Source organism: Cupressus sempervirens, chromosome 6, assembly GCF_028749045.1.
Source record: "Cupressus sempervirens isolate cs-2001-9-10 chromosome 6, ASM2874904v1, whole genome shotgun sequence".
Taxonomy (NCBI): Eukaryota; Viridiplantae; Streptophyta; class Pinopsida; order Cupressales; family Cupressaceae; genus Cupressus; species Cupressus sempervirens.
Window position 1 is genome coordinate 672,077,383 of NC_143123.1, and position 27,621 is coordinate 672,105,003.

General features: G+C 36.6%; 3 protein-coding genes across 4 annotated transcripts in view; 1 reads left to right on the forward strand and 2 right to left on the reverse strand.

The window, feature by feature from the left end:
* The window catches only part of LOC149553974 (indole-3-acetaldehyde oxidase-like), a 234,801-nt gene that overhangs the window by 132,878 nt on the left and 74,302 nt on the right, over positions 1-27,621 (forward strand). The gene's annotated exons all lie outside the window — the stretch shown is intronic.
* Positions 3,989-5,236, reverse strand: LOC149553975 (uncharacterized). The gene is made up of 3 exons (XM_089789306.1): positions 4,885-5,236; positions 4,608-4,749; positions 3,989-4,506 (listed from the first exon to the last, which is right to left on the reverse strand). Exons 1-3 carry the CDS (start codon positions 5,234-5,236, stop codon positions 4,497-4,499), a joined length of 504 nt encoding a protein of 167 aa, XP_089645432.1. The 3' UTR covers positions 3,989-4,496.
* Positions 5,152-7,331, reverse strand: LOC149553976 (uncharacterized). The gene is made up of 5 exons (XM_089789305.1): positions 6,506-7,331; positions 6,151-6,383; positions 5,881-6,033; positions 5,395-5,795; positions 5,152-5,290 (listed from the first exon to the last, which is right to left on the reverse strand). Exons 1-4 carry the CDS (start codon positions 7,120-7,122, stop codon positions 5,419-5,421), a joined length of 1,380 nt encoding a protein of 459 aa, XP_089645431.1. The 5' UTR covers positions 7,123-7,331; the 3' UTR covers positions 5,152-5,290; positions 5,395-5,418.

The following is a 27,621-nucleotide window of genomic DNA, read 5'->3' on the forward strand; positions in this document are numbered from 1 at the left end:
TATGCTTCTCAGAAAACCATGAAGTCTTAATACCTCTCGGAAAAACAAATTTGCTACTTGTATTGTTGTATATGTAGTGGTGATTGAAAAAAAGTGGGCAATTTTAGTAAGTTTGTCCACCACAATGTAGATGCAATCTCTGCCTTGGCCTTTGGGTTAGTCCATAATAAAGTCCATAGGTGCATCATGAAGAGCACACAATATCTATTTCCCCATCTTTGATCCTGGTAACAAAAAGATATGCCCCTTGTAAATGATGAGATCATTTACAACTGTATATTTGTCATCCTGTACTGTCCAATCAATAATGCCAGTGGCCTATGTGTCCTTGGCATACTTCACAGAAATCAAACCTTGCCAATTATTTGTAATCTCACTGATAGAGCACAAGTGGGGTCTCCTTGATAATGTGTCAACAACAATGTTCTTCTTTCCCTTTATATGTGCTATATCAAAATTCTAAGCCTGGAGCTTATTGACCTATTTTTGCTAACAATCATTGAATCTCGTTAAGTGTTGATGTCAGTTTTTGTACCACATAACATATTAGCAATTGAGTATCTGATACGGAGTATCAAACTCACAATTCCTTTCTTGAAAAGTTAATACTCATGGGACATGAGAATAACTCCAATGTTCCTTACACTTGTGGATACTAACTCAGTATATCGATGTGATTTGCTGGTAATCACGTAGGCGGGCTTACGTTATTCCTTCGAAGACAACTTAGATTTTGGGATGATGGTAATGGTGATTCGGTACGAGTGCCAGATGATTTTGATGGTGATGGAGGGTTAGTGTTCAAATGGCTTATGCTTTCTTAACCTTCTTCTTCAAAACCTTGACTAATCAACTACTCGCTATTCTACTCCTACTCCTATGAATGGAAAGATTAACAAATGGACGGGGATTGAATCTAATGAAAGTTTATCAGCGGCTCCGCCCTCATAGATGCAATGATTCAAAGGAAAAATAACTAGTTTACCACACAAGGCTTCCCCAACAAGCCGCTAGGATGCTAGTGGCCTAGTTATAGATCCCTATCAAACATCTACTAATATCACCATACAATTAACTATCTACTTCTACTCTAGCAACATGAAATGAAATCCTACTTCTAATTTGAGAGATGAGAAGAACCATGCAATACACCAAAATGATCATGTATATCCACCATGCAAGTCACAACAATGAATAGAGAACAATTTTGATAGTATCTTGGCAACAATTCTCCAACATAACTCCCCCACAAATGAGAGCAAAATGACCTTATATAGAGGCCAAAATTACAACCAACAGTAGAGATCAAAAGCAAAATCAACAATCTAGATTGGGTCCTAGAAACCCTAATTAGGGTTGCCACCCCATCGGCCAATGAGAATACGCCACCTCGTCAATGGACCAATGAAAAAAGTGAAAAAGTAGCAACCAATGAGAAGGCACCAAAATGCTGGCCAAATGAGAATTAGACACTTGTCCTATTCTAGAAGAAAGAGAAATTGCCACTTGGGCTTACATCAAATGATCTTTTAATATAAATCTCCCTTTTTATTTCATTCTTTTTGCGAAGGCAATGAACCTAGCTAGCCTTTCGTTGATTTCTTCCATGGGAGGGCAAGGTGTATGCTTTATCTTCAGGTCAGCCGATTTCATCATGCCGCTTGTTGCCTGTAGTGTCTTCTCATGGTCCTCATATTCTTTTGCATATCTGATAAAGGCATTGAGGGAGGCAAGGGTGCCCAAATGTTTCTTCTTGATGGAAACCTTCCCCAACTCATCCAATCTTGACCCAAATTCTGCCTTATTGACGTTCTCCTCTTGTCCACTTGAATTAACCTCTTTGGCCTCTAGCCCCAAATATTTTCAAATCACTTCCTCCAAATTTGCTCTTCCTTGAAATTCACTCTTACTTGAGATTCACTTTTCAATTTTCATTGCCTCTAAATCAAATAAAAGAGGTAGGACCCCATGTAGAATTGCTTTTGATTTTGTATAGTCCTAAATTGCAATTCTAGGTTCTTTCTTATGATCCTAACCCAATCGAAGCTTCTTTTCCCTTTTCAATTTCATCAATAAAGAAGTACATCCAATTTTCGAATTGCATACCTTGAGCTTGGCCCATGATCCGGCTGAGAAGCACAATGAGATCTCCATATTTTGATTTGAAGTCCGCCACTGTAAGCCTTGATGATCTGGTTACTCCTTTCTTTCCCTTGTGTAGCCAATCCTGCCTTTGCAGATCTTTGCCATGGGGAATTGTTCTTCCTTTAGTCTGTTCTTTACCTGTATCATATTTACTGTACCAACATTAGTATTGGTTATTCGCCTCATTTTCGAGAAGAAAGTTATTTTGGGCATCATATCCTCTTTGTCTTTCTTAGTATTTGTTCCCTTAGAGTTCTTGCTTGCACTAACATCTACCATCCTAAACACTTATTTTTGCCTTTTCGTTCTAAGTGATATGGACTACCCTTATCGATCTCCAACCTTCTTTCTATCAATGGATTCTGCACTTATTTCTGTCTCGCTAAGTCCTATCACTACACTTATCAATCTCCAATCTTCAACCTAGGGTGGGACTAACACTTATTTTTGCCTTGCCTTTACCTTAGGATGGACTACACTTATATCTTCCAACTTCAACCTAGGGTGGTCTAGCTTATTTCTACGTCTTCAAATGTCCTATCATGGATTCTACCCTTATCAATCTCCAATCTTCTTCCTAGGATGGGATGATGAAGTGGTGGATGATGAATGCAAGAAGAACCAAGGGAAACAAATCTAGACAAGAATGAAAGAGAGAAATCCGCTTAAGGACCCTTTTAAATTCTAAATGATTTGAAGTTACCTTTACCAATGGCCGGGTCTTCTTTTGGAATTTAGGATCAAACTTAAGAATTTCAAATCCCCTGCAAATCTTGATGCTCTAGCTTGGGAGAAATTGCAGCCTCTAGAAGATGTAAGATGATACCTCAAAAATCGCAGCCCTCTAGGAAATATAAAATCAAACTTGAATAGTAACAAATCTGCCCTCCAACTTTGCAATTCTAAAAATGTTTTCCCTTGCCAAAACAAATCACTAAGAATGAGAAGTCTGATCTGCTCTAGAGAAAATTGCCAATCATGGGAAATTTGTCTTTAATCATGAAAAATTGCCAATAGTGCAGATCTGCCCTTAATCATGAAAAATCGCTTAACATAGAGATCTCTATCATGAAGAAACTCGCCAACAATAATGCCAATCTGCCCTTTCAAAATCGCTCAAGGAAGAAGAATTCTGCTCTTAGCCAAAAATCGCCCAAGCACGAAAGAGGAGTGAGGAATGAGGAGAAAAGGGGAAAGAGTTTCTTCTTATACCCCACTTGCCTATCTTTCCTAGCTGGCCGATTGGGACCCTGGGAGCAAAAAAAAATAATAATTAGAACACAAAATTGGCCCCCAATTAGATGCTTAGCCAAAATTAATTTTGCCAAGATGAAATTTACATTTTTAAATTGCTAATTAGACTGAGATTGCAAAAATAATGTGAATAATGCCTTGGAGATGCTAAATGTTTCCATTTAATGATGATTTAGTAATTAATATATTATTAAAAATCGGATTTGGCAAGCCAAAAGCCATTTTTTTCAATATTAAATTATTAATTTCATTAAAGACTTAAAAATTTCAAGGCAAATTTAATCCATTTAATGCCAGTTTTGCAATTTAATTCCAAAGTAACAAGAATCGGAATCGGATCGGAATCGGCAAGGCCGAATCGAATCGTGAATCGGCAATGAATCGGCAAATTTGAAAAAACCCTTTAAATTTAAAGATTTTAACAATTTAAAACTTATTTCATGCACCCTTTATTGAATATAACTTAAACACACTATAACATCATCAAATAGAAGTTAAAACTTAACATACATAAACATGGAACATAAAATCCATCACATATGTAACTATGTTATCTAAAATGTAAATTGTAGGCTAGCTGAAGTAAATAGAAATCAAATGATCACAATGATTTAAATCATAGAATGTATGTAAGATGATCCATAAGACATCAAATCATAAATGTATGTAAGAATCTAAGATGAAGATCCATGAAAGTTTGAAACATATGTCTATCAATGATTCAGTATCAATATTTGTAAACAAAATATAAAAACAAGGCTCCAGCTCAAGCCTCAGACTCATAGTCATCATCATCATCCTCAACATCATCTTGAAGCTCGGCTGCAGCCTCAGCCTCAGCCTCTGAGTATCCAGTCTGCCTAGTAGCAAGGCGTCTAATGTAGGTCCTAGAGGACTGCCGAGCCATATCTCCCGCATGTAAGATGGGCTCATGAACGTCGCTAGGGCCTGTGCCTGTGCGTGCACGTGTGCGTCTACCAATGCTTGAAGAACGTGCTCTAGCTGCCTCAGCCTCTATATCCACCTGGTCAACCCACACACGGTCTTCCTCAGTGAAGACTGGATCCACAACCTCTGTGAGCCACTCTGATTCTGGATCAATCTCCTCTAGAATGATCGGAGAGGAGTCAGTGCCCAAAATCTGTCTGATCTTAAGACGGAGGTTGTAATGAACAAAGACAATATCACTCAACTTCTGCACTGTCAACCTGTTTCTCCTCTTCGAATGGATGTGCTCGAACATGGACCAACTGCGCTCACATCCAGAAGCGCTGCTTGGCTGACTCAGAATACGAATGGCAATTTTTTGAAGTTTTGGGGTTGTGGCCCCAAACATTTGCCACCATCTATCTGCAATAAGGGAAAAATTGAAAATAGAAACAATTAGTCTCATTTACAAATTACAAGTTAACTCTAAAATTACATAATCAACTTTAAGATTAGAATCTAGATTCATGAACATTGAATATATTATTTAATTTTTACCTGGCTGTAGTGTTGTCTGAGCATTTATGGCCATCCTGCTAGAGAAAAGTGGCCCCTCTTTATTGTTGAACTGGTCTAGCTCAACAATCGCAGCAGCGCTATCTTCATCGCTACTCAACCTCTGAATCACTGTGTATAAGCCAGTGAGAACCTCCGCATCTGCCTTGAACTCAGGACGGAAACGATATGCCGGATTCAGAAAGTAAGCTGCTGCATGGATGGGTCGATGGAGCTGATTCTGCCATCTCCTATCGATGATGTCCCAAATAGGGCCATACCTCTCCTGCACTCTTGCATATTGGGCTCTGATGGCCTCCTTGGCCCTATCCATGCCCTCATAAATGTAGCCCATAGAGGGCTTCTCCCCATCAGCAGTTCGTAGCAAAGCTACAAGGGGCTCAGTGACCTACATATAAAGTAAAACAAAAAACTTGAGTCAAAACTTAAATATAAAATAATATAACTTAAAGTAAAAGTAAAATACTAAATGTTAAATTGCAATAAATTTACCTGCAGGATTTCTCTAGCGGGTTTTCAAAAACCATCCTCATCAAATATGCAATCCGCCACATCTATCCCTACAGTGGTCGTAGCATAGGAAGAGGAAATCCACTCCCGCCCAACAAACATGCTCCTCAATTCATCCCTTGATGTCAACAAGGACTGCAAGGTGATGAAATTCGAGGCAAACCTCGTGATACCTGGGCGAGCTAACTCTTTTCCTTCTGTGTACTTCCTCATTGTGCTAAGGACAAATGAATGATTATAAATGAATTTGCATATGTTTTTTGCCCTTTCCACACATGACTTGACAAACTCAAGTTTGCCAATTTCCTCCAACATGAGGTCAATGCAATGTGCCGCACAAGGGGACCAAAATATGGTGGGGTGCCTCTCCATCAAAAGTTTACCTACAACAATTTTAAGTCAATTAGAAATTCAAATTTCAAAATTCAAACAAATTTATTTTCAAAACTTGAAAAGTTAAAAGTTTACCTGCAGCAACATAACTTGCTGCATTATCCGTCACCACCTGGATCACATTTTGTTCTCCCACCTCTGCTATGACTTCCTCAATAGCCTCACATAAGTATGTGGCATTTTTTACATGTGCGGAAGCATCAATGGATTTGATGAACATGGTATATCCTACAAGTAACAAAACAACGAATTAGAATATTAAAATTAAATGGATCATCAACAAATTAGCATTCAACAAATCAAAATTTACAATTATGTATGTAGGAAAGTAGAATGATCAATTACCTCCACAGGATACAAGAAAATTGAGGAGTGTTCTATTCCTCCTATCTGTCCAACCATCAGTCATGATGGTGCAACCCTTTGCAATCCACTCCTTTCGGTTCTCCTCGAGCTCAGCCCTCATGTCCTCTACCATCTCATCCAAGAGGTATCCGCTCAACTCAGCCTCAGTTGGGGCTTTAAACCCCGGACCACAAATAGCAACCGCGTCTATCATGTTCTGCCAATAAGGAGCCCTGTCACAAATAAAAATTTAGATGTCAAAGACTCAAATTATAAAACAAGTAAATATAATTAAAGTTTTACTTTTACTTTTAATTTTAACTTTAAAGAAAACAACGAAAAAAGAATCAATTACCTGGCTGCAATAAATGGAATGTTGCAAAAGTACCAAAATTTGCATATCTCCTTTCTGGCAGCATCATGAATTTCCTTGTTCAAACCCATGCCCTCAAGCGTGGGTTGGGAACCAGGAGTAGTGCGGGGCACAAAGTAACTATCCATTCTGTTTTTCCGCACTCTAGGCTGCAATAGGTTGGTGTGGGACTCTGTCTCAGTATGTGACCGACTAGCACCAGCACGAGCAGAAGAACTAGGATAAAAAGGAGGCTTAGAAGAACCCTCTCCAACACAACCTACAGATGCAGAAGCTGATGCAGATGCAGATGTGGATGCGGCTGCAGATGCGGATGCGGGAACATGGGAGCCAATACCCCTTAACCCTTCAAGTTGCATTTTCCTATTGGCTTTGTCTTTTTCAATTTTTTCTAATGCCATTAAGCAAGTGCGTTTTGCCTCAGGAGTTTGGTGAGTGCAAATTGTAACATCGTGTCCAGGTATAGCAGCAATGTGGTATTTCAATCTATAAATACCCCCAGAAGTTATTTTTTCTTTACAAAAAATACATTTTGTTTGATATTTGGTTCTTCCAGGAAACTCTTCGTTATATTTCCAACATTCATCTTTTCTACCCATTGCGAATTTGCAAAAAATGAAAGCAAAGGCTGCTGCAATAAAAATTTATATGTAAAATATCAAAGTTTGAAGCTAATAAAAGCTACAAAACAACAAACCCTAGTTTGCAACTTAGTAAAAATAAAGAACATTCAAGATCTAAACTAAAAATCTTGAAAACTATAAAAATTTAACAAAAAATGCATAATACACTAACATGCAAAAAAAAAAAGAGCACTTACCTCTTGCAAATGAGTTGAGGAGTGTTGAGATTAGCTCCCTAATGCTCCCAATGCAATTGATGGCCTCCCCAAATGGATTGCTGATCTCTTTTGTGCTCTTTCTTCTTGCCGGTTAGAAACCTATGGCTTTTCTTTTCTCTTCTTCTCTCTCACTTTTCCTCTCTTCTACTCATGTTGAATAAATAGAAGGCCCTTTAGGGTTATAACAAAGAGAAATGGTCAAAAACAAAGTAAAAAAACCAAGCAATTTTTTAAAATTTTACAACTCTATACTTTATTGGCCGCGGGCGATTCCTGCCGATTTTTCTAGGCGATTCATGCGATTTTTTGCCTGAATCGCCTGAATCGGCGATTCAGGCGATTCACTTGAAGAAATCGGCAATGGCGATTTCCGACTCCAAAAAAATCGCCATTGCTGAATCTAATCGCCGAATCGCCGATTCAGGCGATTTTATGGCGATTCTCGTTACTCTGTTTAATTCACATTGATTTTGCTAAGCCATTTTAATTTTTTGACAAAAGTAAATCATCTCTCTGAAAAATTCAAGACTTTCCAAAAAACTCAAATCTAACAAAAATTTCATTTTTTGAAAATTACTCAATTTTATACAATTATATCCAAATTTTCAAAAAAAATCGTGTGAGTACAAAGTCTACAATTTTATCCTACCAAGTGTGGCTCTTTGAAATTTGTTTGGCCTAAGGATGAAATTGGTCGTTCCGGAAAATCAAGTTGAAACTAGGTGAAAATAAATCTAACCCTCTCCCTTCTGGCCTGAAGGTGTCCAAGACAAAGTTTTCAAAAAAGTTCGAATCAAAATTTTTTGGGACAACTTCAAAATTTTTTACCAAGGTGATCGAAAAAAGGGGGTCCCCAAAATTTTGGGGCGATGGTGTGAAAACTTCACAACAGTAAGGAAAAGTTTCAGATTGTTATGATCTATTTTCTCTACAAATTTTCTGCTTGAATTTAGACAACACATGCATGATGGCTCACATTTCCTTATCGCAAATATTGTAACTCCTCTTTGGCCTCCTCAACTTCTGGGTCTCAAATGCTATAGGGTGCTTATCCTGCATTAACACTTTACCAAGCCCCTCTCCTAAAACATTAGTGTAAAGTGAGATTTTAATTACATATTGCATACATCAACATGCAAATCACTATGTGAAAATCCACTTCCCCTAAAATACAAGTCCGAGCATTAATTTAAATGGACTTTTTCAATGCAATAACACATTTTAATGTGTTGAGTGGGTTTTTAATATGCTTTTGCATATTTAAAACTTATTTAATCAATGTAAGTGGCAAAATCTAACCCATTTACATATGTTTTTGCATGTATACGTTTATTTTATATATATTAATGCATTTAAATGAGTTTTTCCTAATCCATTGCATGTATATCTTTTAAAATTACCACATAATGAATTTTTAAAATTGAATAACATGTTTCTATAACATGTAAGTGCATGTCTAAAGTGAGTTTTCACTTAACTTAGACATAAGTTGTGATTTGGACCCAATTGCATATGTATGTGATCTAAGAAAACCTATTTTCACTTAACTTAGACAAAGTGGTATTTTGGACCCAATTGCATATGTATGTGATAAAAGAAAATCCATTTCCACAAAGCTTAATCAAAAGTGGTGATTTTGGGCCTTGTTACATGTGTTTTCAAATATGTTTTCGAGTCTTCAAAGTGAGCCAAGGGAAAGTGGTGATTTTTAACCCATTTGCATATCATCCTAACATGTAAATGACTCTCAAAAACACATTTTTTAATCACTCAAATCCTCACTCAAGCCAAAGTGGCAATTTTGGGCTCTATTACATGTATTTCCAATATGTAAATGCAACCAAAAAGTGTCTTCTACTTCATAATATGAGTCCTTTTTATTGAACACCTCAAAGTGATGATTTTTAGCCCAAAAACACATTTTTGGCTCTCAAAGCTTCAATTTTTTGGGCGTTTCTCTCCAAGAAAGGATTTTGCAGCCTTCAAATGCTCATATGTTGGCATTTCTTGGTCATTTTTGATGATCTGTGGGTCATGTTTGCCTAAAATCACCCAAAGAACACATTGGTTGTTACATCCCAATTTTTGACCTAACTTGAAATATAGCCGTTGAGGTTCGCACGAAGTTAGTTGGCAGTTTAATTTGATAGAATCTAGCAAAATGGTAAGATAGTTGGTCGTTATGATTTCAAGTGAAGATGACATGTTAGTTGATCGTTAATTGCAAATTCATGGAATTAAGATGAAAGGTTAACTGTTATGATTATTTATGATAAAATAATTTATAATTTAATTACTGAGAAATTCCTTGCAGGGAGCATGTCGAAGGGGTGGAAGCATTGTTAGAAAAGAATTAAGCAGGAGCATCACCATAACTGAGCAGATGGGTAGAAGACCTAGTGACTTGGAATGGAATATATTTGCAGGACCCACATGAGCCATTTAATAATAATTTAATTAAAATAATTTGAGTTAAAATATGAAACATATCTTAAAGGATTATAATTTATCTCTCATCATATTATTTTAATAATAATTTGTATATGTGCATTTAATAAATAAAATGATTTTTGGCACCATTATAATTTAATAATTAATAAGTAATATTACAAATAAGATAAATATAAATAATATTAATTATTTAAAAACTCTTCATCTTCTTTCCTTTTCAAAATTTCCCTCTTTATTTTCTTTTTAGCCGATTGATTAAAGAATCCGAATATGATCTTGTAATCGATGGAAGCCGTAAGGACTAGCTCACGTCTATAATATGAGAACTTCAAATGTAACTCGACACCTTTTTCTATTTTGCTCTCGACTTCCAAGCCATTTAATATTCGAGCCCTTTTAGCTAGCATGGAAAACAATTGAAGAAGCAACAACAAGTAATAATTGTGCATACGGCTGAGAGTCTTGCTGTGGGTTGGGAACTCATTCAATACCGAGCTACATATTCATAGGGCAGAGTCACATAAGGGCATTTAATGCATTTCATAGAAACGTTTCTCATACCTTAAAAGTTTGGTATTAATATGCAAACATCCCTATAGCAAACGTGTATGATTCCCTCATCATTCTTGACAAGTATTTAGTTTCCTTTTGAGTCATCGATTTGAGATAGAGCCAAACAATATTTATTCAGTTTGCCTTTTCTTATAGGGATATGAATGTAGCTGTCTATAACATTTATCAAATCATTATAATCTACTAGAGATCAATCGATTGTCATAAAAATGATTTTACTCAAGTCTGTTATTGTTATAATATGCAACTTTCTGAATTTCATCTTAAAACTCTGTCTTCTCAGAAAAACATTTATCATGCAGTTTAGATATAAGTTTAATAATTGAGATGAGATAATTTGAAGGCACCAAGGAATTCACTAGGCTAAAAGCCATAATAGGGTGAAGAAGGTGCGAAGAATATTTGTAAAGCTAATTTGAAGGCACCAAGGAATCACCGGCTTGATGGCCTGATTATGGTGATGAGGTGTAGATGAATCTATGAAAGAAAATACAAGAATTTGTTATCATGCTACTTGTTTACTATCAATAATTATGAGAATGTCGTTGTTATACAGAGGATGTAAAACAATATTAAAATCCATGAACCAAAGAACCTGTTTATCATATTATATTTCTTTCCATGCATTTAATAAAAATGTAAAAGATGTCATAATGTTCAAACACCAAGGAACTCACCAGCAAAGATGCCATTGAAGGTGAAGAGGAATAAATTAAGAGAAAACAGTGTATGCGTTACATAGGCTTTATGAGACTTTGGCCTGATGAAACATATAGGCAGATAAGTATCTTTGAACTAGTGATTAATTTGAGCAGAGAAATGAATAGAAATGATATCCGAGGTGTTTTACGAATCCAATCATTTAAATGATCCTGAGCCTACACCAATTATACAGTCCATTAAAATTGAGATAATCTTGAATGAATCCATATGATTGCAAAGCTTTAACATATTACCAAACAAGAAATTAGAATATATTGACACCGAGGAATTCACTTGGCAGATAGGCCAAAGAATGGTGAAGAGATGAAGATTTAACTTGTAAACAAAATCAAGAAATTAGATTTGTTAATAATATTAGCTCATGCTTGATCCTGATATTGTATTCTCTTGTTGCCAAGTCGTATGGTGTGTTAAATACAAGGATGTCCAGTGGATGGCAAGATGACCCCTGTCTATTCCGGGTAAGGAGGGTCTTTCTTGTTAGAGATCATGTGGGGATAAGATTTGGTCCGAGGTTGGGTGGTAAAGCCCCTGACAATGTTTCACCTCTCCTTAAGTTGTCAGATGTGCATCGGACAAGGATAAGTCATACATTCAATTGTTTATCGGAAACAGGTATTATTACTCTTATATAGGAGGTAAGGTTAAATTGAGTTATTTCATTGTTACTGTCATTTTACTTTCATGAATAATGAATATAGTATATTTTTTAATCTTGAGATACTGTCACAGTTAAGTAATTGGAAGGAAAGGAATCTGAAGCCCTAATTGATTGAAAGATCACTGGTACCCTAAATGATACAGTGGTATCGGAAGCCCTAATTGAATCCGTGGTATTGGAAGCCCCATCTGAATCAGTGGTATCGAAAGCCCTAATTGAATCTGTGATAGCGGAAGCCCTAAGTGATATGGCAGTATCATAACCCCTGAATAAACCGATGGTAAATGATGCCCTAATTGATACAGTGGTATGTGATGCCCTAAGTTAAAATAATAGAAGTATTTAATTGTAATTATCATTTGATTTTAAGATAGTGGTTTTTAGATGATAGTTGTCATGTGAAATTGTTATAGTGTATATGTGGACTAACCCGGGTGGTTGCAGAACCATCCCTAGTTTGAATTCAATCTCAGTTTTCTAAGGTATGTAGTTTTCAATTTTTGTAATAATTTCGTTTGATGATATTTCAAGTGTTTAAGTTAAGAAATTTTGTTTAATTGATTTTAGCGGTAAATCTTATTCACATGAATCTGAATGATATAATTGTCTTCCTATGAAACGATGTATTCTTTGAGTATGATAGATGTTAAAACTTAATATAGACCCGGGAAAACCGGATGTTACATTGGGCTACTCTAAAAGGGATTTTATTGAGCATTTCCTTCATTTCTCAACCCATCTAGTGCACTTTTTTTTCTTAAAAATGCCATAGTTTTGAGCAATTTGCAACATTGAAACAAAAAGTGTTTGGATCAAGGTCAGTTTGAAAGCATTTCCTATCCTTCCTAGCTTGCAATCAAGTCTCTTAAATCACTTGATATGCTATGGATGCCATTTTCCATATTCTTTGCATGTTGCACATTGCTTGGTCAAAATGGTTGCTAAAATGATGCAATTTTTTGCTCTACTTTCCTACACTTGGCAAGCTACGAATTTGACTCATCTCTTGAAAGGATCAAGTCAAGATTCGAAGTCTATTTAACACTTCGTCCTGCAATCTTTCTAAATCCAAGAAATCTCTTTGATTGCATTTTCAGATTTTTCACAAGTGTTTAAAACGACTTCTTCTTTTGCCTCTTGATAAACGGGTATGACTCCTTGTTATTTTTCATAAGGTTTTTGTTGTACATATATTTTATATTGTTTATGCAAGTCTCATCATTTCCATTTTCAGATTTGTATTTTTTTTTGTATATGTCAAGTTGCTTCTTCTATTCTTCCGTCTACTTCTCTAAGTTGCACATGCAAATTCTCACTTACATGCATATGTAGTCGGGGATAAAATCCCGTTCTAATATGGAAGCAAGTCCCTCTTTTTCCCTCATGAGAATGCAAGTGCAAGTCCCACCAATATGCATTCCATGAACCTCCATATGGCTGCCGTATGGTTGAAAAGGAATTTCCTACATGCTTGCTAGATATATAGCATGACTTATGCCTAATAAAGAATGCTGTGCTTCCATTTCATTACACTTTACTCCTCATTTGCATATTTTAAAGCTCGCTATTTCCATATGCAATCCACTCCAAAATATAATGTCCCCAATTTTGTCGGCATTAGAGTTCTAGGGATTAGCCTATTATTTTGATCCTTTTAGGCTAATTATTGTGGATAGAGGGTCTTCTGTGGCAGTGACTTGGCTTGGGAGGGTCTTATCTTCTCCATATTTAAGTAAGCTACAGGTTGGTCTTCGTTTGGCTTAAATTGGACTTCGTTTGGGCTTAGTTTTGTGTACTTATTATTTGTGGTAAGTTGGTATTGATCAAGATGGACCCTTTCTATTTTTGGAAAGTGCATTTGGTCACATGGAAAAATAATAGGTATGACTCCTATCGCAGACAGCATATTTAAATGATGAGTATTTTGGGAGTTATTATATTTTTATTAGCCGAATTATTAGTAATTATTAAATGGCTTATTATAAAGTTATAATTTAACTTTATAATTTCACTTAGGTTGAGAGTTGAGTTATCATTGGAAAGTGCCATTTATTAATTAGTTAAGCCAGGTCAAGTGAGAGAATTTAGTGGAAGCTTCTAATTAATGTTGTATAGTGAAGCTTCTTGAGTGAAGTTGTATTTTGGCAACAAAAGGGAATCTGGAGGTTATAAATACAAGCTCATTTCATTGGAAAAAGCACGCTTGTTATATATTTGATTTTGTTGCCTTTGTGGCTTCTTCCTAGGTTCTTAATTGTATGCCCTTGCTGATGTATAAGGGTTTGGAAATTCTTTTTGCAATTTGGTTGCTGAGGTATAGCTAAGTTTGCCCAACTACTCTACTGTTTATCACTGTATCTGAGAAGTGTTTTTCATTCCACTATTGAAGTATAATGGATTTGATATTTGTTGGATTCTCCTACTGTGTTCACTGTGGCTAAAGAGACAAACATTTTGGAGTTTGATCAATTGCTACTGTTGGGCAATTGAGGACTGATTGATTTAGTGATTATGACAGTTGAAGGTGTATTATGGAAAGATGTGTTGAGTACTGAATTTTCAGATTGAATACTGAATAAATAAGGCAAGTGGTTTGATCAACAATTATGAATAGCAAAGGCCGAGTATACGTCTGGGAACACGTGAGTAAGCCTATGCTATATAATTGACATCCAACATCAATTACTTCTGCTGACATTACTGCTGGGGCCGAAATTCTTCTAAATTAGCATTGGATGATGGGGTTTCTGCTGGTGTTAGGAGTTAAGAGGTAGCTGTTGCTGAAAATTGGAGCCATGTGGATACATTCTGGACACTCTTTGCTGATTGGCTGTTCCAGCATTTACATACAACAATTAGGTTCATTTAAGCATTGGAATTTTGGAATACAAGTTTGCTCAGAGACATTTGATTTTCTTGAAAATAAAATCGAATGTAATTCTGGAGATATCTTTATGATCATAGAGTTTTCCTTTGTGTTAACATATATTCTGTTTACCGCATAGGTTAATTAAGAAATGCACACAGAGAATGAACACGAACAACAACAGTAATACTCCTTTATTTGCATATGCCAAGAGATTATATTATACTTGATAAGATGATTTACAATGATCCCAGATGGGGTATAAATACTACTCGCCGAACCTTCCCGAAGGGGTCCGTCGGCTACATAATAATCCTATTCTACTTGTTGCTACAAAATACAAAATCTTCGATGACATAACCCAGTTGGTTACAGAATGCAAAATCTATTAACGATATCTTCTGAATTATTTTTTTTTTAAGAAATAAAACAAAGGGAAAGAGGAATTTGTTCATTAAGACTTGCAGAGGTAAACCAAAGGTTTTTACAGTGGTATTAGAGCGGTTTCCTGCCAGCCTGCAGGAATTGGGCTTAGTTTGATTGGTGCTTGTTTTAGAGATTCTGTTTTTAACATTATGGATGGTGACAGGAGGTTTGGTATCCATTATACCCACAGAGGGCGTACTTCTCTATCTAGGGATGGAGAATATGAGCTACGAGCTATTGTTAAACAGTTGGATGAGCTAGTGAATGAGCTGAATCAAAATCACAAAAAGATGACCCAACTTATTTTGAATCTCAGATTTTGAGTAGAGCATCATATCACTTTTTCGTAGAGCAAAATGTAATGATACAATTTTGGCTACTGATATGCGGGACATTTTTAATGAGACACTGCATGAGTTGGGAACAATAGAGGAATGTGATGAGAATTCATGTCAGGTTGAGTCAGATGATGCAGTTGTTGGCATGAGTTCCCAAGATCATGTATATGTTGGCGATGTAGCGATAGTGGGAGCAAGAGCATGCGAGGATATTATCATAACAATAGCCACTTCTGTGTCAGTTGACCCATCTAGCAACAAGTTTAGTAGTATGCATGTGGTTGTAGATGTGTGCTCTGAAGATAGTACACTTGTTATTAATGACGAGGTGAGTGATGTAGTAGTCATGTTATACTATTGATCAGCACAGTGTTGATGTTCACTTCATGGACAATCCTATGTTTGACATGGATGTAACATGGTCTTATGACAATCTACTGTTTGAGGTTGATGTTGATCACTCACCTAAGTGGAGTTGGACTCAGTTTTCACTAGTTACAGATTTGGTTCAGTTTTCTGTTGCAGCAGTTGGTGATGTTCTTGCATTCACAGATTTTGGTGTGGCTACATCTATTGTTGATATGGTTGGCATGAGTGCATATGGCTCTCCTATAGCTATGTCTTTTTTAGGGATTATTGGTGGTGATCAGGATTTTAGTCCAATTTATATTATGTGGGTGCATACAGGGAAGAAAAGCATGCACAAATATTTTATGGAGTTGCCTTCTACATCAGCAACACAAGTTTTGGGTGCTATGTTGTAGGACATGTTGATGGTCCTGATGATATTTGACATGCAGTTGGTTTAGTGTTGACAGGGATGCCATGTACTTCTTCATTTGGGATCCAGGTGGAGGTTAGAGTTCACTATATTGCGAGATTGCTTAAGGACAAGCAATCTCGGGGAGGGAGGACTGTAATGTCCCCAATGTTGTCGATGTCAGAGTTTCACAGATTAGCCTATTATTGTGATCCTCATAGGCTAATTATTGTGGATAGAGGGTCTTTTGTGGCAGTGGCTTGGCTTGGGAGGGTCTTATCTTCTCCACATTTAAGTAAGCTACAGGTTGCTCTTTGTTTGGCTTAGATTGGACTTCACTGGGCTTAGTTTTGTGTACTTACTATTTGTGGTAAGTTGGTGTTGATCGAGATGGACTCTTTCTATTTGTGGAAAGTGCATTTGGTCACATGGAGAAATAATAGGTATGACTCCTATTTTAGACGACATATTTAAATGTTGAGTAATTTGGGAGTTATTATACTTTTAGTGGCCAAATTATTATTAACTATTAAATGGCTTATTATAAAGTTATAATTTAACTTTATAATTTCACTTAAATTGAGAGTTGAGTTAGCATTAGAAAGTGCCATTTATTAATTAGTTAAGCCAAGTCAAGTGAGAGAATCTAGTGGAAGCTTTTAATTAATGTTGTATGGTGAAGCTTCTTGAGTGAAGTTGCATTTTGGCAACAAAAGGGAATCTAGATTTTATAAATACAAGCTCATTTCATTGGAAAAAGCACGCTTGATTATATATTTGATTTTGTTGCCTTTGTGGCTTCTTCCTAGGTTCTTAACTGTATGCCCTTGCTGATGTATAAGGGTTTGAAAATTCTTTTTACAATTTAGCTACTAAGCTATAGCTAAGTTTGCCCAACTACTCTACTGTTCATCACTGTATATGTGAAGTGTTTTTCATTCTACTATTGAAGTATAGTGGATTTGATATTTGTTGGATTCTCCTATTGTGTTCACTGTGGCTAAGGAGATGAACATCTTGGAGGTTAATCAATTGCTACTTTTGGGAAATTGAGGAGGGATTGATTTAGTGATTATGATAGCTGAAGGTGTATTCTGGAAACAATTTTGGAATACTGAATTTTCAGATTGAATGCTGAATAAATAATGCAAGTGGTCTGATCAGCAATTATGAATAGCAAAGGCCGAGTATACATCTGGGAATCACGTGAGTAAGCCTATGCTATATAATTGACATCCAACGTTAATTACTTCTGCTAACATTATTGCTGGGGCTGCAATTCTTCTAGATTAGCATTTGAGGTTGGGGTTTCTGTTGGCATTAGGAGTTAAGAGGTAGCTGCTGCTGAATATTGGAGCCACGTGGATACATTCTGGGCACTCTTTGCTGATTGGCCGTTCCAGCATTTACAAACAACAATCAGGTTCATTTAAGCATTGTAATTTTGAAATACAAGTTCGCTCGGAGACATTTGATTTTCTTGCAAGTAAAATCCAATGTAATTCTGGAGTTATCTTTATGATCATAGAGTTTCCTTTGTGTTAACATATATTCTGAAATATATATTTTTTAAAGAAATAAAACGAAGGGAAAGAAGAATTTGTTCATTAAGACTTGCAGAGGTAAATGAAGGGTTTTTACGCAAAAAAAACCGTTTTTGACTATTCTAGCCATTTTTGAGCTATTTTGAGCCCGACTCATTTGCTCATTTTCTCTCCACATTCATCTCATACACTTTCCCTATTCATACTTTGCCCAAATACATATTTTTACATAGCAAAAGCTTTCTATGGACTCCTCATATTTAATAACCTTGTCTGGTTATAGTTAAATCAAGCATCAATTTCTTTTACATTTCGATGGTTTGACATTTTGTCAAACACTTGGCAAGCAGCCCAATTACCACTGAATCTATGATGTCTTAAATTTTCATACAAAATATAAGGATGTACAGCAAATTGATCACATATAACTTTTGCATAAACAAATACCAAATGCCAATAAACAATTCTGAAATGATTCACACCAGCCTCTGAATTCATTCATCAACAAACCATATAGCAATATAATGAAAAGGGAATTTAATTGTTGGCTGATTATAAATTAGAGTTTGAAGCCAGTCTGTTTACTTTCAAACTATGTAATATAAACTGAATTTTACAAATTGAAAGCTTGGTTTTTGCCGTAGAATGCAATTGCAAAGTCAAACTGAAAGCCGCTTAGTCCAATTTCAATCTGGCGTTCATAGTCTACCCTCACAAATGCTGCCTAAAACAAACTCCAATCTGCAGACTAAACCATCGTCCAACAACAGAGAAATTATAATATTCAATTGTATAAATGCTCCTCAGCCGCAATTAATACAGAAAAAGTAGACAATAAAAAAACTCAAAAGTCCACAATACCTCAGCTGTGGATTGTTAGAATTAAATCTACAATACTTCATCTGTAGATCCTAAACCCTTATACTTCAGCAAGGGTAAAAACTTCAGACTCAGAAATGTCACAAAGACAACAAGAGAAAAATAAGATAATCAAATAATTGGATACTTTACTCATCAGATAAGCTCATAATTATAATCTCCAAATGGCACAATGTTTTCCAAATGAACTTCACTTAAGAAACTTCCCACACACAACATTAAAATATAATAAAGTGCCAATATAATCCGATTGCTTTTGGCTCCGAAAATGACCTTTTCCACCATAACTTAAAATTCTAACACATAAGGCCATTGTTTCTTGTTGCCATGATTTAAAACTTTTCGTCCCGGTTCCAACGAGCTATGATATTGAGGTGACCAACCAACAACACTATCAAAAATAGCAATCTCAGTGTATTTATATGAATAATAATACTAATTCGCCTGTCTTGCGAAAACAATTGAAGAGGCATCAAAATCAAAATTTGACAACACCAAAGTGATCTTGATGATGAAAGATGATGAATGAATCTAACGGGATGACTTACTATAAATAGATGCTCCCTCCAAGATTCTTGGAGTTCAAACTGGAAGCCCGAAATAAACACTGAGAGCATCCTCCAACTCCTCTAACTCAACTGAGCTCATCGGAACAAACAAATTGGCTTTTTATAAATAGTAAGTCCCTCAAACAGAGACAAAACAGACCATAGGTTGTTGGAAAGCCTATAACCACACAACTGAGACCCTCAAATCCCACTGTCAGCTCACGAGGGTCGCGATGGTGAACTGACCTGACCAACTTTAGGAATCTACTACAAATGGGGACATTACAGTTCTCCCTCCCTAAGATTGCTTGTCCCTAAGCAATCCCAGAGCAAAATGAACATCGCAATCCCCTTGGATCCCAAAGGTAGAATTTTGTACTATCCTTGCTGTGTACAAGAAACTCCTGTAGCATTAACACCTAGATAATTGATATGAATGGCAGAATCATGTGGAGACTGACTGTAGATGTTGATGGTGATGACAACCCATTGGAACTCAATCCAACTGCAATACCAACTCTGTCCACACCTGAGTCCCTGTCAAATTGATACTCACACCCAACTGCATTGTGGAGATGGTAACAACCATAGGTAACTGAAACACCACCACCAACTCCAACCTTTGCCAAACTGTCCCAGGTGTGTAGATACTGCAAGGGGTCTAACTTGCAGCTGTCAATCCCATCTGCAAAAGATGGTGCTAACCCATCCCATAATGGATGGTATGAAATTGGAGCCAACCTACATTGACATGAAACCAAGTCTTCTTCCTGTGGGTCAAAAGAAAAGTGATGAACACTCCTGACAGTGTAATCCTGATAAAAATTCCCGATCTCTATCAAGGGCTTATCATCATCAAACTGGGAACCCTCTTAGCAAACCCAACCTCAAAATCCCTGTGGGGAAGTATAGTAGACAGAATCTCTACAATCTTTCCCACCGACCTTTGAATAGCATGAGAGCCTTGGATGAGCGTACCCTCAGACACTTGATAACTCTCCAATAGATACTCCATGGACTTTGTGCAGTAGAAATTATATGTGGAAGCATCAACTTGCTCCCTTGCGATCTATAGCTGATCTCTTTGAAAATGTGTCACCACCAAATGTCCAATGCTATCAACTGTATGAGATGAAAAAATAGATTCGCTTCTGACAGAAAGAATCAAATCAACATGAGAGCTCGACTTCACTGATACTCTCACTTCATCCGTACCTACTGCATCCATATCCGAAATGGATGTCTGCCACATCATTACGTCCATCATCCCCATCCGTAGAAGCAAACTCACCACCAACCACAATATGCAAATGAATTGGATCTGGGGCTGGTGTGGTCTGAACATGCTCCAACTCTACGGCCACCTCATCCAATTGTGACTGTGACTCCTGAAGAGCCAACTAAGTAGACTGAATAGAGTCCACAGTTAGCTCAAGCTCTTGGGTGAGTTTCACCAACTCCTCCTCTTTCTCTAACAATGTCTCATGACAGGTGCTACCCCACTCCAGAAGGTAATCCCGATCAGCAACTAGCTGCGAATAATTATGCTTCATGATCCTGGTAGCCTCTTGAAGTGCATGAACTTTTGCTAGAGAAAGATTGCTATCACTGCACTCATCAAACATAGGAGCACCCCAACCATATGTAGCTAGCATTTGATGAACAACATCATGATGCCCAAGAGCTGAAGAAATGTCACTATCACTCACCTTTAGCTGACTGGTTACATGATGTCCTTGTAACCCTTGACTCTTATGCAATCTCTCTATCTCACTAACAACACTGTGATAGGAAACTGAATCAAAACTGCCCACCACAAGATCACTCATGTGTGCCATCACCCTTGCACAACTCCTAATCCGAAGAAATGGAAGCCCTCGCAATATCAATCTCCTCGCATGTCTCAACTTCCACCTCAAATGTAAGATCATGTAAACATCGATCCTGGGACCCACCCAAAACTTCTTTGGAGTCATCACCCAATATTTGACAAGGGGTATCATACCCAGTGTAACTCATAGCATCATCAGATGTGTCCATACCAACTGCATCCACATCTCCTAACTTTGTTGTGACACCTATATCATCAACATCATAGTTGGGTGACTCCATACTTGCCTCATTCCCACCTAAGGAAGCAATTGCCTCCTGTACTGGAGCAACACTACAATAGCTGACATATAAGTCACCAATAACAACTGGTGAATCTGAAAAGTTAGTGGTAACTACATCATCAATTGCCTTTGAACTAACCATAGTGACTACCTTGGGAGCCTCAACTTGTTGAAGCTTAGCGCTGCTATCCATCACGAGCACATCCATATGTCCCTGCGAAGCTAGTCCATCATCAATGTTGTGGATAGGACTAGCAGGTGTCGTACTAAATGAAGGAACATCAACATCATGGACACCTATTGGAGAAAACTCAAGCTTCCTTCTCTGCAACCTCGATGTCGGCCTTCTAAAGGCGGAAACCATGTACCTTGCTACCCTCTCAACTATCGTTAGATCCGACAAGCTATCCGCCAATCTCTATTGATGAAGCTTAAGTTTCTTCATACTCTCTTGCAAGGCATTCATTTTTACGCTAACTTCTTCATTCCTCCATCGATTTCTAGAATTGCCAGTCCTATGTCTGTCAATAGCTGGAGAAATTAAAGTGCTGGTCACTCTAGTAATTAGATCTGAAAATCTTCAAAGTTAGTACCGAACAAAATAAAAAATGAGCCCAATTCCTGTAGGCTGGCAAGAAACTGTTCTGATACCACTGTAATAACCCTGTCTGGTTATAGCTAAATCAAGCATCAATTTCTTTCACATTTTGATGGTTTGACATTTCGTCAAACACTTGGCAAGCAACCCAATTACCACTGAATCTATGATGTCTTAAATTTTCAAACACAATATCAGGATGTACAACAACCTGATCACATATAAGTTTTGTATAAATAAATACCAAACGGCGCAATAAATAATTCTAAAATGATTCACACTAGCCTCTGAATTCATTCATCAACAAACCATATAGCAATATAATGAAAAGAGAATTTAATTGTTGGCTGATTATAAATCAGAATTTGAAGCTAGCTTGTTTACTTTCAAACTATGTAATATAAACTGAATTTTACAAATTAAGAACCTGGTCTTTGCCATAGAATGTAATTGCAAAGTCAAACTGAAAGTTGCCTAGTCCAATTTCAATCTGGCGTTCATATTCTACCCGTAAAAATGCTGCCGAAAACAAACTTCATTCTGCAGACTAAACCCTCGTCTAGCAAAAGAGAAATTATAATATTCAATTTTATAAATGCTCCTCAGCCACAGTTAATGCAGAAAGAGGAGACAATAATAAAACTCAAAAGTCCACAATACTTCAGTTGTGGATTCTTAGAATTAAATCTACATTACTTCAGTTGTAGATCCCAAACCATTATACTTCAGCAAGGACATACTTCAGCAAGGACACAAACTTCAGACTCAGAAATGTCACAAAAACAACAAGAGCAAAATAAGATAATCAAATAATTGGATGCTTTACTCATAAAATGGGCTCATATGTATCACTCCAAATGGCACAAAGTTTCCCAAATGAACTTCACTTAAAAAGCTTCCCACACACATCATTAAAATATAATAAAGTGCCATTATAATTTGATTTATTAATCGCTTTTGGTTTTGAAAATGACCTTTTCCACCATAACTTAAAATTCTGAAACGTAAGGCCATTGTTTCTTGTTCCCACTATTTAAAATTTTTCGTCCTGGTTCCAACGAGCTATGATACTGAGGTGACAAACCAACAACACTATCAAAAATAGCAACCTCAGTGTATTTATATGAATAACAATAATAATTTAGAATCTAGCCTAAATCCTATGAACATTTTGTTTACTTTCGTAAAGATATAATTAGAAATGAATTCTCATTGCAAGAGCAGGAGGTTAGGAAAGAATAGTGGAAAGTATATAGTAGGATTCTTGAATGTATTAATGCTTTAGAGCCAAAATATAATCCCCTAGCTTATGTAAAATATTGGGGTAATAAAATTAACATGCTTATGAAAATATTTCTGGGTTCATGCAAACCCTAAATGAAAAGAAAGCAATTTTGGTTCAAGCCTATCCAGACTAGGTTATTGAAATAGAAAAGAGATTGCCTAGTAGAGCCATCATAAGCCCAGGGCAATACACATTGTAGAAAAAGGCTATATATGTGGTGGCAAGGAATATCAGTGTGCAACCTATGCCCCTCTACAAGAGATAGCTCTCAGAGAGCCCCCACAACACCTGCTACAAAGAAGCAGAAACTTGAATAGGGATCCTCATCCAAGGTTGAGGAGTATTCTCCTACACAAACCCCTAATTTGCATAGATGATGAAGACTCCTTAAGGGAGCATTTAAGGCACATAGGAGGACAAGAGGATGTTGTGATCACTATGACAGAGGTAGAAGAAGCACCCGTAGAGCCTCCCATGCCATTATTAGCCCTCACTATAGAGGACTTCAGAGGAAAAGAAATTGATCCTGTGGTGGAGCAGGCATCAAAGAAATTTCTGGATGATGAAAGTTTTATTAAATCTAGAGCTTTCATTTAGTTTCTCTGGAGAAACAATATTGAAAATTTTGAGGCAAGATGTAGAAAGATCAAAGCAGAGCAACTTGATAGACAAGACTAGCATTGAAGAGGAGGTCAAAGCTAGCCTCATGGAAGAATTTGGACAGATAACCCTTGAAGGGGGAAGGCAATTGCTGAAAGACTCAGGAGTCATGATATTGCCTGAATGGGACATTGCTAATGCAATGATTTTTGATGCAATAAGGAAAGAAAATGAGACCAAATTCAGAATTGAAGATGATGTGGTACAAGCCCATAAAGGGGTCAAGTATAGTGATGACCACAAAGATTTGGTCATGTGGTCCATCCAGAAGAGAGACAAGGCCAAAGCTCAGGAAGTCTCAAATTTTGAGCACACAACCAGTCTTATGATGTACAGGGTTGAGGAGGTAGATAGTGAAAATGTGGCCCTAATAAATAAAGAAATTGCTGACTTTGGTGTAGTGGTAGCAACCAAAGATAAGAATAAATTCCTTGAGTTAAATGAGAAATTTAGAAAGGTACTAGAGGCCTATGATGAAAGGTCTAGATAGATCTACCAGTTGCAAAATAAAATTGCACAATTTGAAAAGCAATTTGGGAAAAGAAAAGCAAGCAGAGAGTCTGGCCAGCTTAGAATTACTGCTCCTCCTCCCCTGCGCCACCCCTTAACACTATGCCAATAGCGGGAATTCCAAGCATGCCTCAAAGGCCAGATTTCTACACAACTGAGGAGCTTGAAGAAGAAAAGGTTAAAATAGGGTTATTGAGTGTGGAACTGGCAATCCAACATGAAGATAGAATCAGGGATACCATTATGTATCTAGTGGACAGGGTAGGTTGGCTCCTTTTTTACTTAGATTTGTCAAGATTGGTGGAGATTTGGGATGAATTGAATAATAAAAAAGCCAGTTTGAGGCTAATTTTGAATAAGTGGATCAGTAGGGATAATGCTATTACAACCTTATGTTGCTTAGTCATTGATCACTCTGATGATCTAATAGAAAGAACTTTTGATTAAGCCAATGATTTACTAGAATAAATAATTGCGTTTTGAAATATCTTGGCACAAGTTTTGATCTCTTTCCTCATGCACTAAAAGGCATAGGTAAGATAAAAGACAAGGAAGAGTGGGTCAATTAATTGAAAGATTTAATGAGCATCAGGGTAAACAAAGCAGTAAATAAAGAAAATTACATCTGGTTTACTAGAACCACTAAGGAAATTGTACAAGTGCAAATATTTTTTGATTCTTTCAAACAAGATTTTGTTGAAATAAAGAATATTGGTAAGGATATCCTGAAGAGAGAACATGAAATATTGAGCTTCAACTGGCTAGATGACACTTTTTGACAAGTGGATGGTAGAATATTCTCTAGCAAATCAGCTATTGCAGATGATAGTTGAAATGGAATATGTGAGCAAAGCAATTGCTACATAAAAGGTATAGTTGGTTGATAAAGCAATCCAAACAGAAGAGAGAAAAGGAGCACCAAACTGCAACAATAAACGTGGCTACCCAAACTGATGATCTGCCAGTAGAACAACCAATTGTAATAACTATCTAGATATTAGAACCTGGTACAGCACACGAGGAACAAGTGGTCCTACAACCCAAGGAATAGAAAGTAGAACAAGATCAATCATTAGGTGCAGTGGATGTCCAAGAAATGACTACAACAGAATTGGCCCCACCACAGAGAACCTAATGGAGAAACCATTATGTTACCAAAAGTAAAAGATCACTGGTATTTGTCTTCTCTCGTGCGAGTTTTGATTTTGACAGTTTTGTCCTTTTGTAAATCTTTTTGTTCCAAGGACAATTGTCCTTTCCCTCTAGACCTAAAGCTTGTTGCAACTCACACTATATAAGTGAGTTCCCAAGGCTAGAGGAGGGTCCGAGTTTCTTTCATTGCATGAGTCATTGTAATTTTAAAGTTGGTCCATGCATACTGTAAATCAATTCCAAAATTTAATACAAAGTTACAATTGCTGGTCTATTGCTTATTTTTGATGGAGATGATCACTGAATTGTATACACTTCAAAGCAAATGAATACAAATATTGAAAGTTGATTTCACTCCAACCTTGTCTCTTTCCTTGTCTCTGTTGTGTTCTTTGAAATTCTGATAGCAAAGTTTATTGAGTTTCAGTTGTAATTCACTATGAATTACTTTTCATTTTGAATTTGTTAATGATCTAATGGATTATGTAAATGCTTAATGCAAATTGAAAGAACATTATAGTTTTGGGTAAAGAGAGGATCAGTATAAGATTTGTAAGTGAATATATATAAATCTTTCCAGAAAGTGTTGAGATAAGATCCAGATGTAGGTGTATTATCTCTTTGAATTTAGCCTAATGGATAAGGCACTGGCCATCCTTGTGAGTTAATATGAATGGAATGTTTTGCATAATGCAAAATACTATAATCAATCAATCTTTTATATTTCTGTTAACTAAGTGTGAAAATGTCACTTGTACTTGATTCATGGTGTCTAGGGTTTGATAAAATAGTTGGTTATCATCTCTCAAGATCATTGAATTAGAAGAGATAAGGCTTAATAATCTGTTGTCATTGGAATTTATGTTATGAATCTTGATTTGAAGAGTAAATAAAGTTGAATTCTTGAGGTAAACCCACCCGAATCTTGTAGAACTCAAAGTGGAGAAGACTTTGATGTCTTTTTAGTTGGCCCTTTGTTATTTGTAGATTGCCTATAATGGTTTCTAGCTAATTCTTAGGTTTTCTCATATCATAAAAGGTAGTTGAAATGTAATAACCCCTAGCTGGTTATAGCTCAAACAAACATCAATTTCCTCATTAATCAAAAGTTTAGCATTTTGTGAAACACTTGCTAACAACCTTAATCTTCGAAGCATATGAAATCTAGATGGATTGACGCATGAATGCTAAAAATAAACATCAACCCTGATATATAATTCTGCTGTACATTCAATTCTGAAATAATACATGGCTCACAACAGTTTCTAAGTTTATTCATTTGCATAATATGTTGCATCAATTCATTAAACTTACAAATAAATTATGGAGCCTATTAATCTCAGAGATGTTGCCCAATTTGCAGAACCATTCCGACTCAACACTACCCAAAAATTGCAGAAATATAACCTAAATATATATGCCCAGCAGAAGTAAGAATAGACACTCAAGTACAAAGGATAATGACGTCTTACGATGCAGCAAACACACGCCACAACAAAGATACCTGGTGCCCTTGGTAACAGCAAATGAAGCGCCAAAATTCATGTGCAATATATGTAAAATGATTGCCCAACTAGGCAATATATCAGACCCACGTTAGGAGTTAAAATACCACCCAATAATCAGTATTTCAAACGCTCACAAATTAGTGACCATGCGCCCAACTAAGCTGATACAATTTCTCAAAAAATGCAATGACAGACATTCAGCAATGTATCATTCTGTTTCACCAATTTGCAGATTGAAACCGCACCCTACAGCAGAGATGATTGGCGTGGTTGAACAGATTTCTCGATCACCAAATTCTCAGAAAAAATGAAGACCCAATTTGCAGTAGCACCAAATTGATTCTCTAATAGAAATCAAAGTCTTCCTAGCCACAATATGAACAGTAAGGAAGTTTCTGAATTGTTGACATGCAACAATCAGCTACAGCAGTAATGAAGCCTCACCAACCACAGTATTCACAGCTATAGGTAGGCAAACAAACTTCTCAATGTCAATTCCTTATACCTCAGCAAGGGCACTAAAATTAGAACTTAAGAAAAAAAGCCACAAAGGCAACAAAAGCAAATAATTATTCAAGCATGCCTTTCTCAACAAATAGCCTTGTATTTATAACCTCCACATGCCCTTTTGTTGCCAAAATGTAACTTCACTCAAGAAGCT

What these genes read in the sequence shown, in the direction of transcription:
- LOC149553975 (XM_089789306.1), bottom strand. Translation starts at nt 5,236, where the DNA reads ATGGGCTACATTTATGAGGGCATGGATAGGGCCAAGGAGGCCATCAGA. An exon ending in TCAGACAACACTACAGCCAG is followed by an intron (nt 4,750 to 4,884) that starts GTAAAAATTAAA and finishes CCCTTATTGCAG; the next exon opens with ATAGATGGTGGCAAATGTTT.
- LOC149553976 (XM_089789305.1), bottom strand. Translation starts at nt 7,122, where the DNA reads ATGGGTAGAAAAGATGAATGTTGGAAATATAACGAAGAGTTTCCTGGA. An exon ending in ATTCCATTTATTGCAGCCAG is followed by an intron (nt 6,384 to 6,505) that starts GTAATTGATTCT and finishes TATTTGTGACAG; the next exon opens with GGCTCCTTATTGGCAGAACA. An exon ending in TTTTCTTGTATCCTGTGGAG is followed by an intron (nt 6,034 to 6,150) that starts GTAATTGATCAT and finishes TGTTACTTGTAG; the next exon opens with GATATACCATGTTCATCAAA.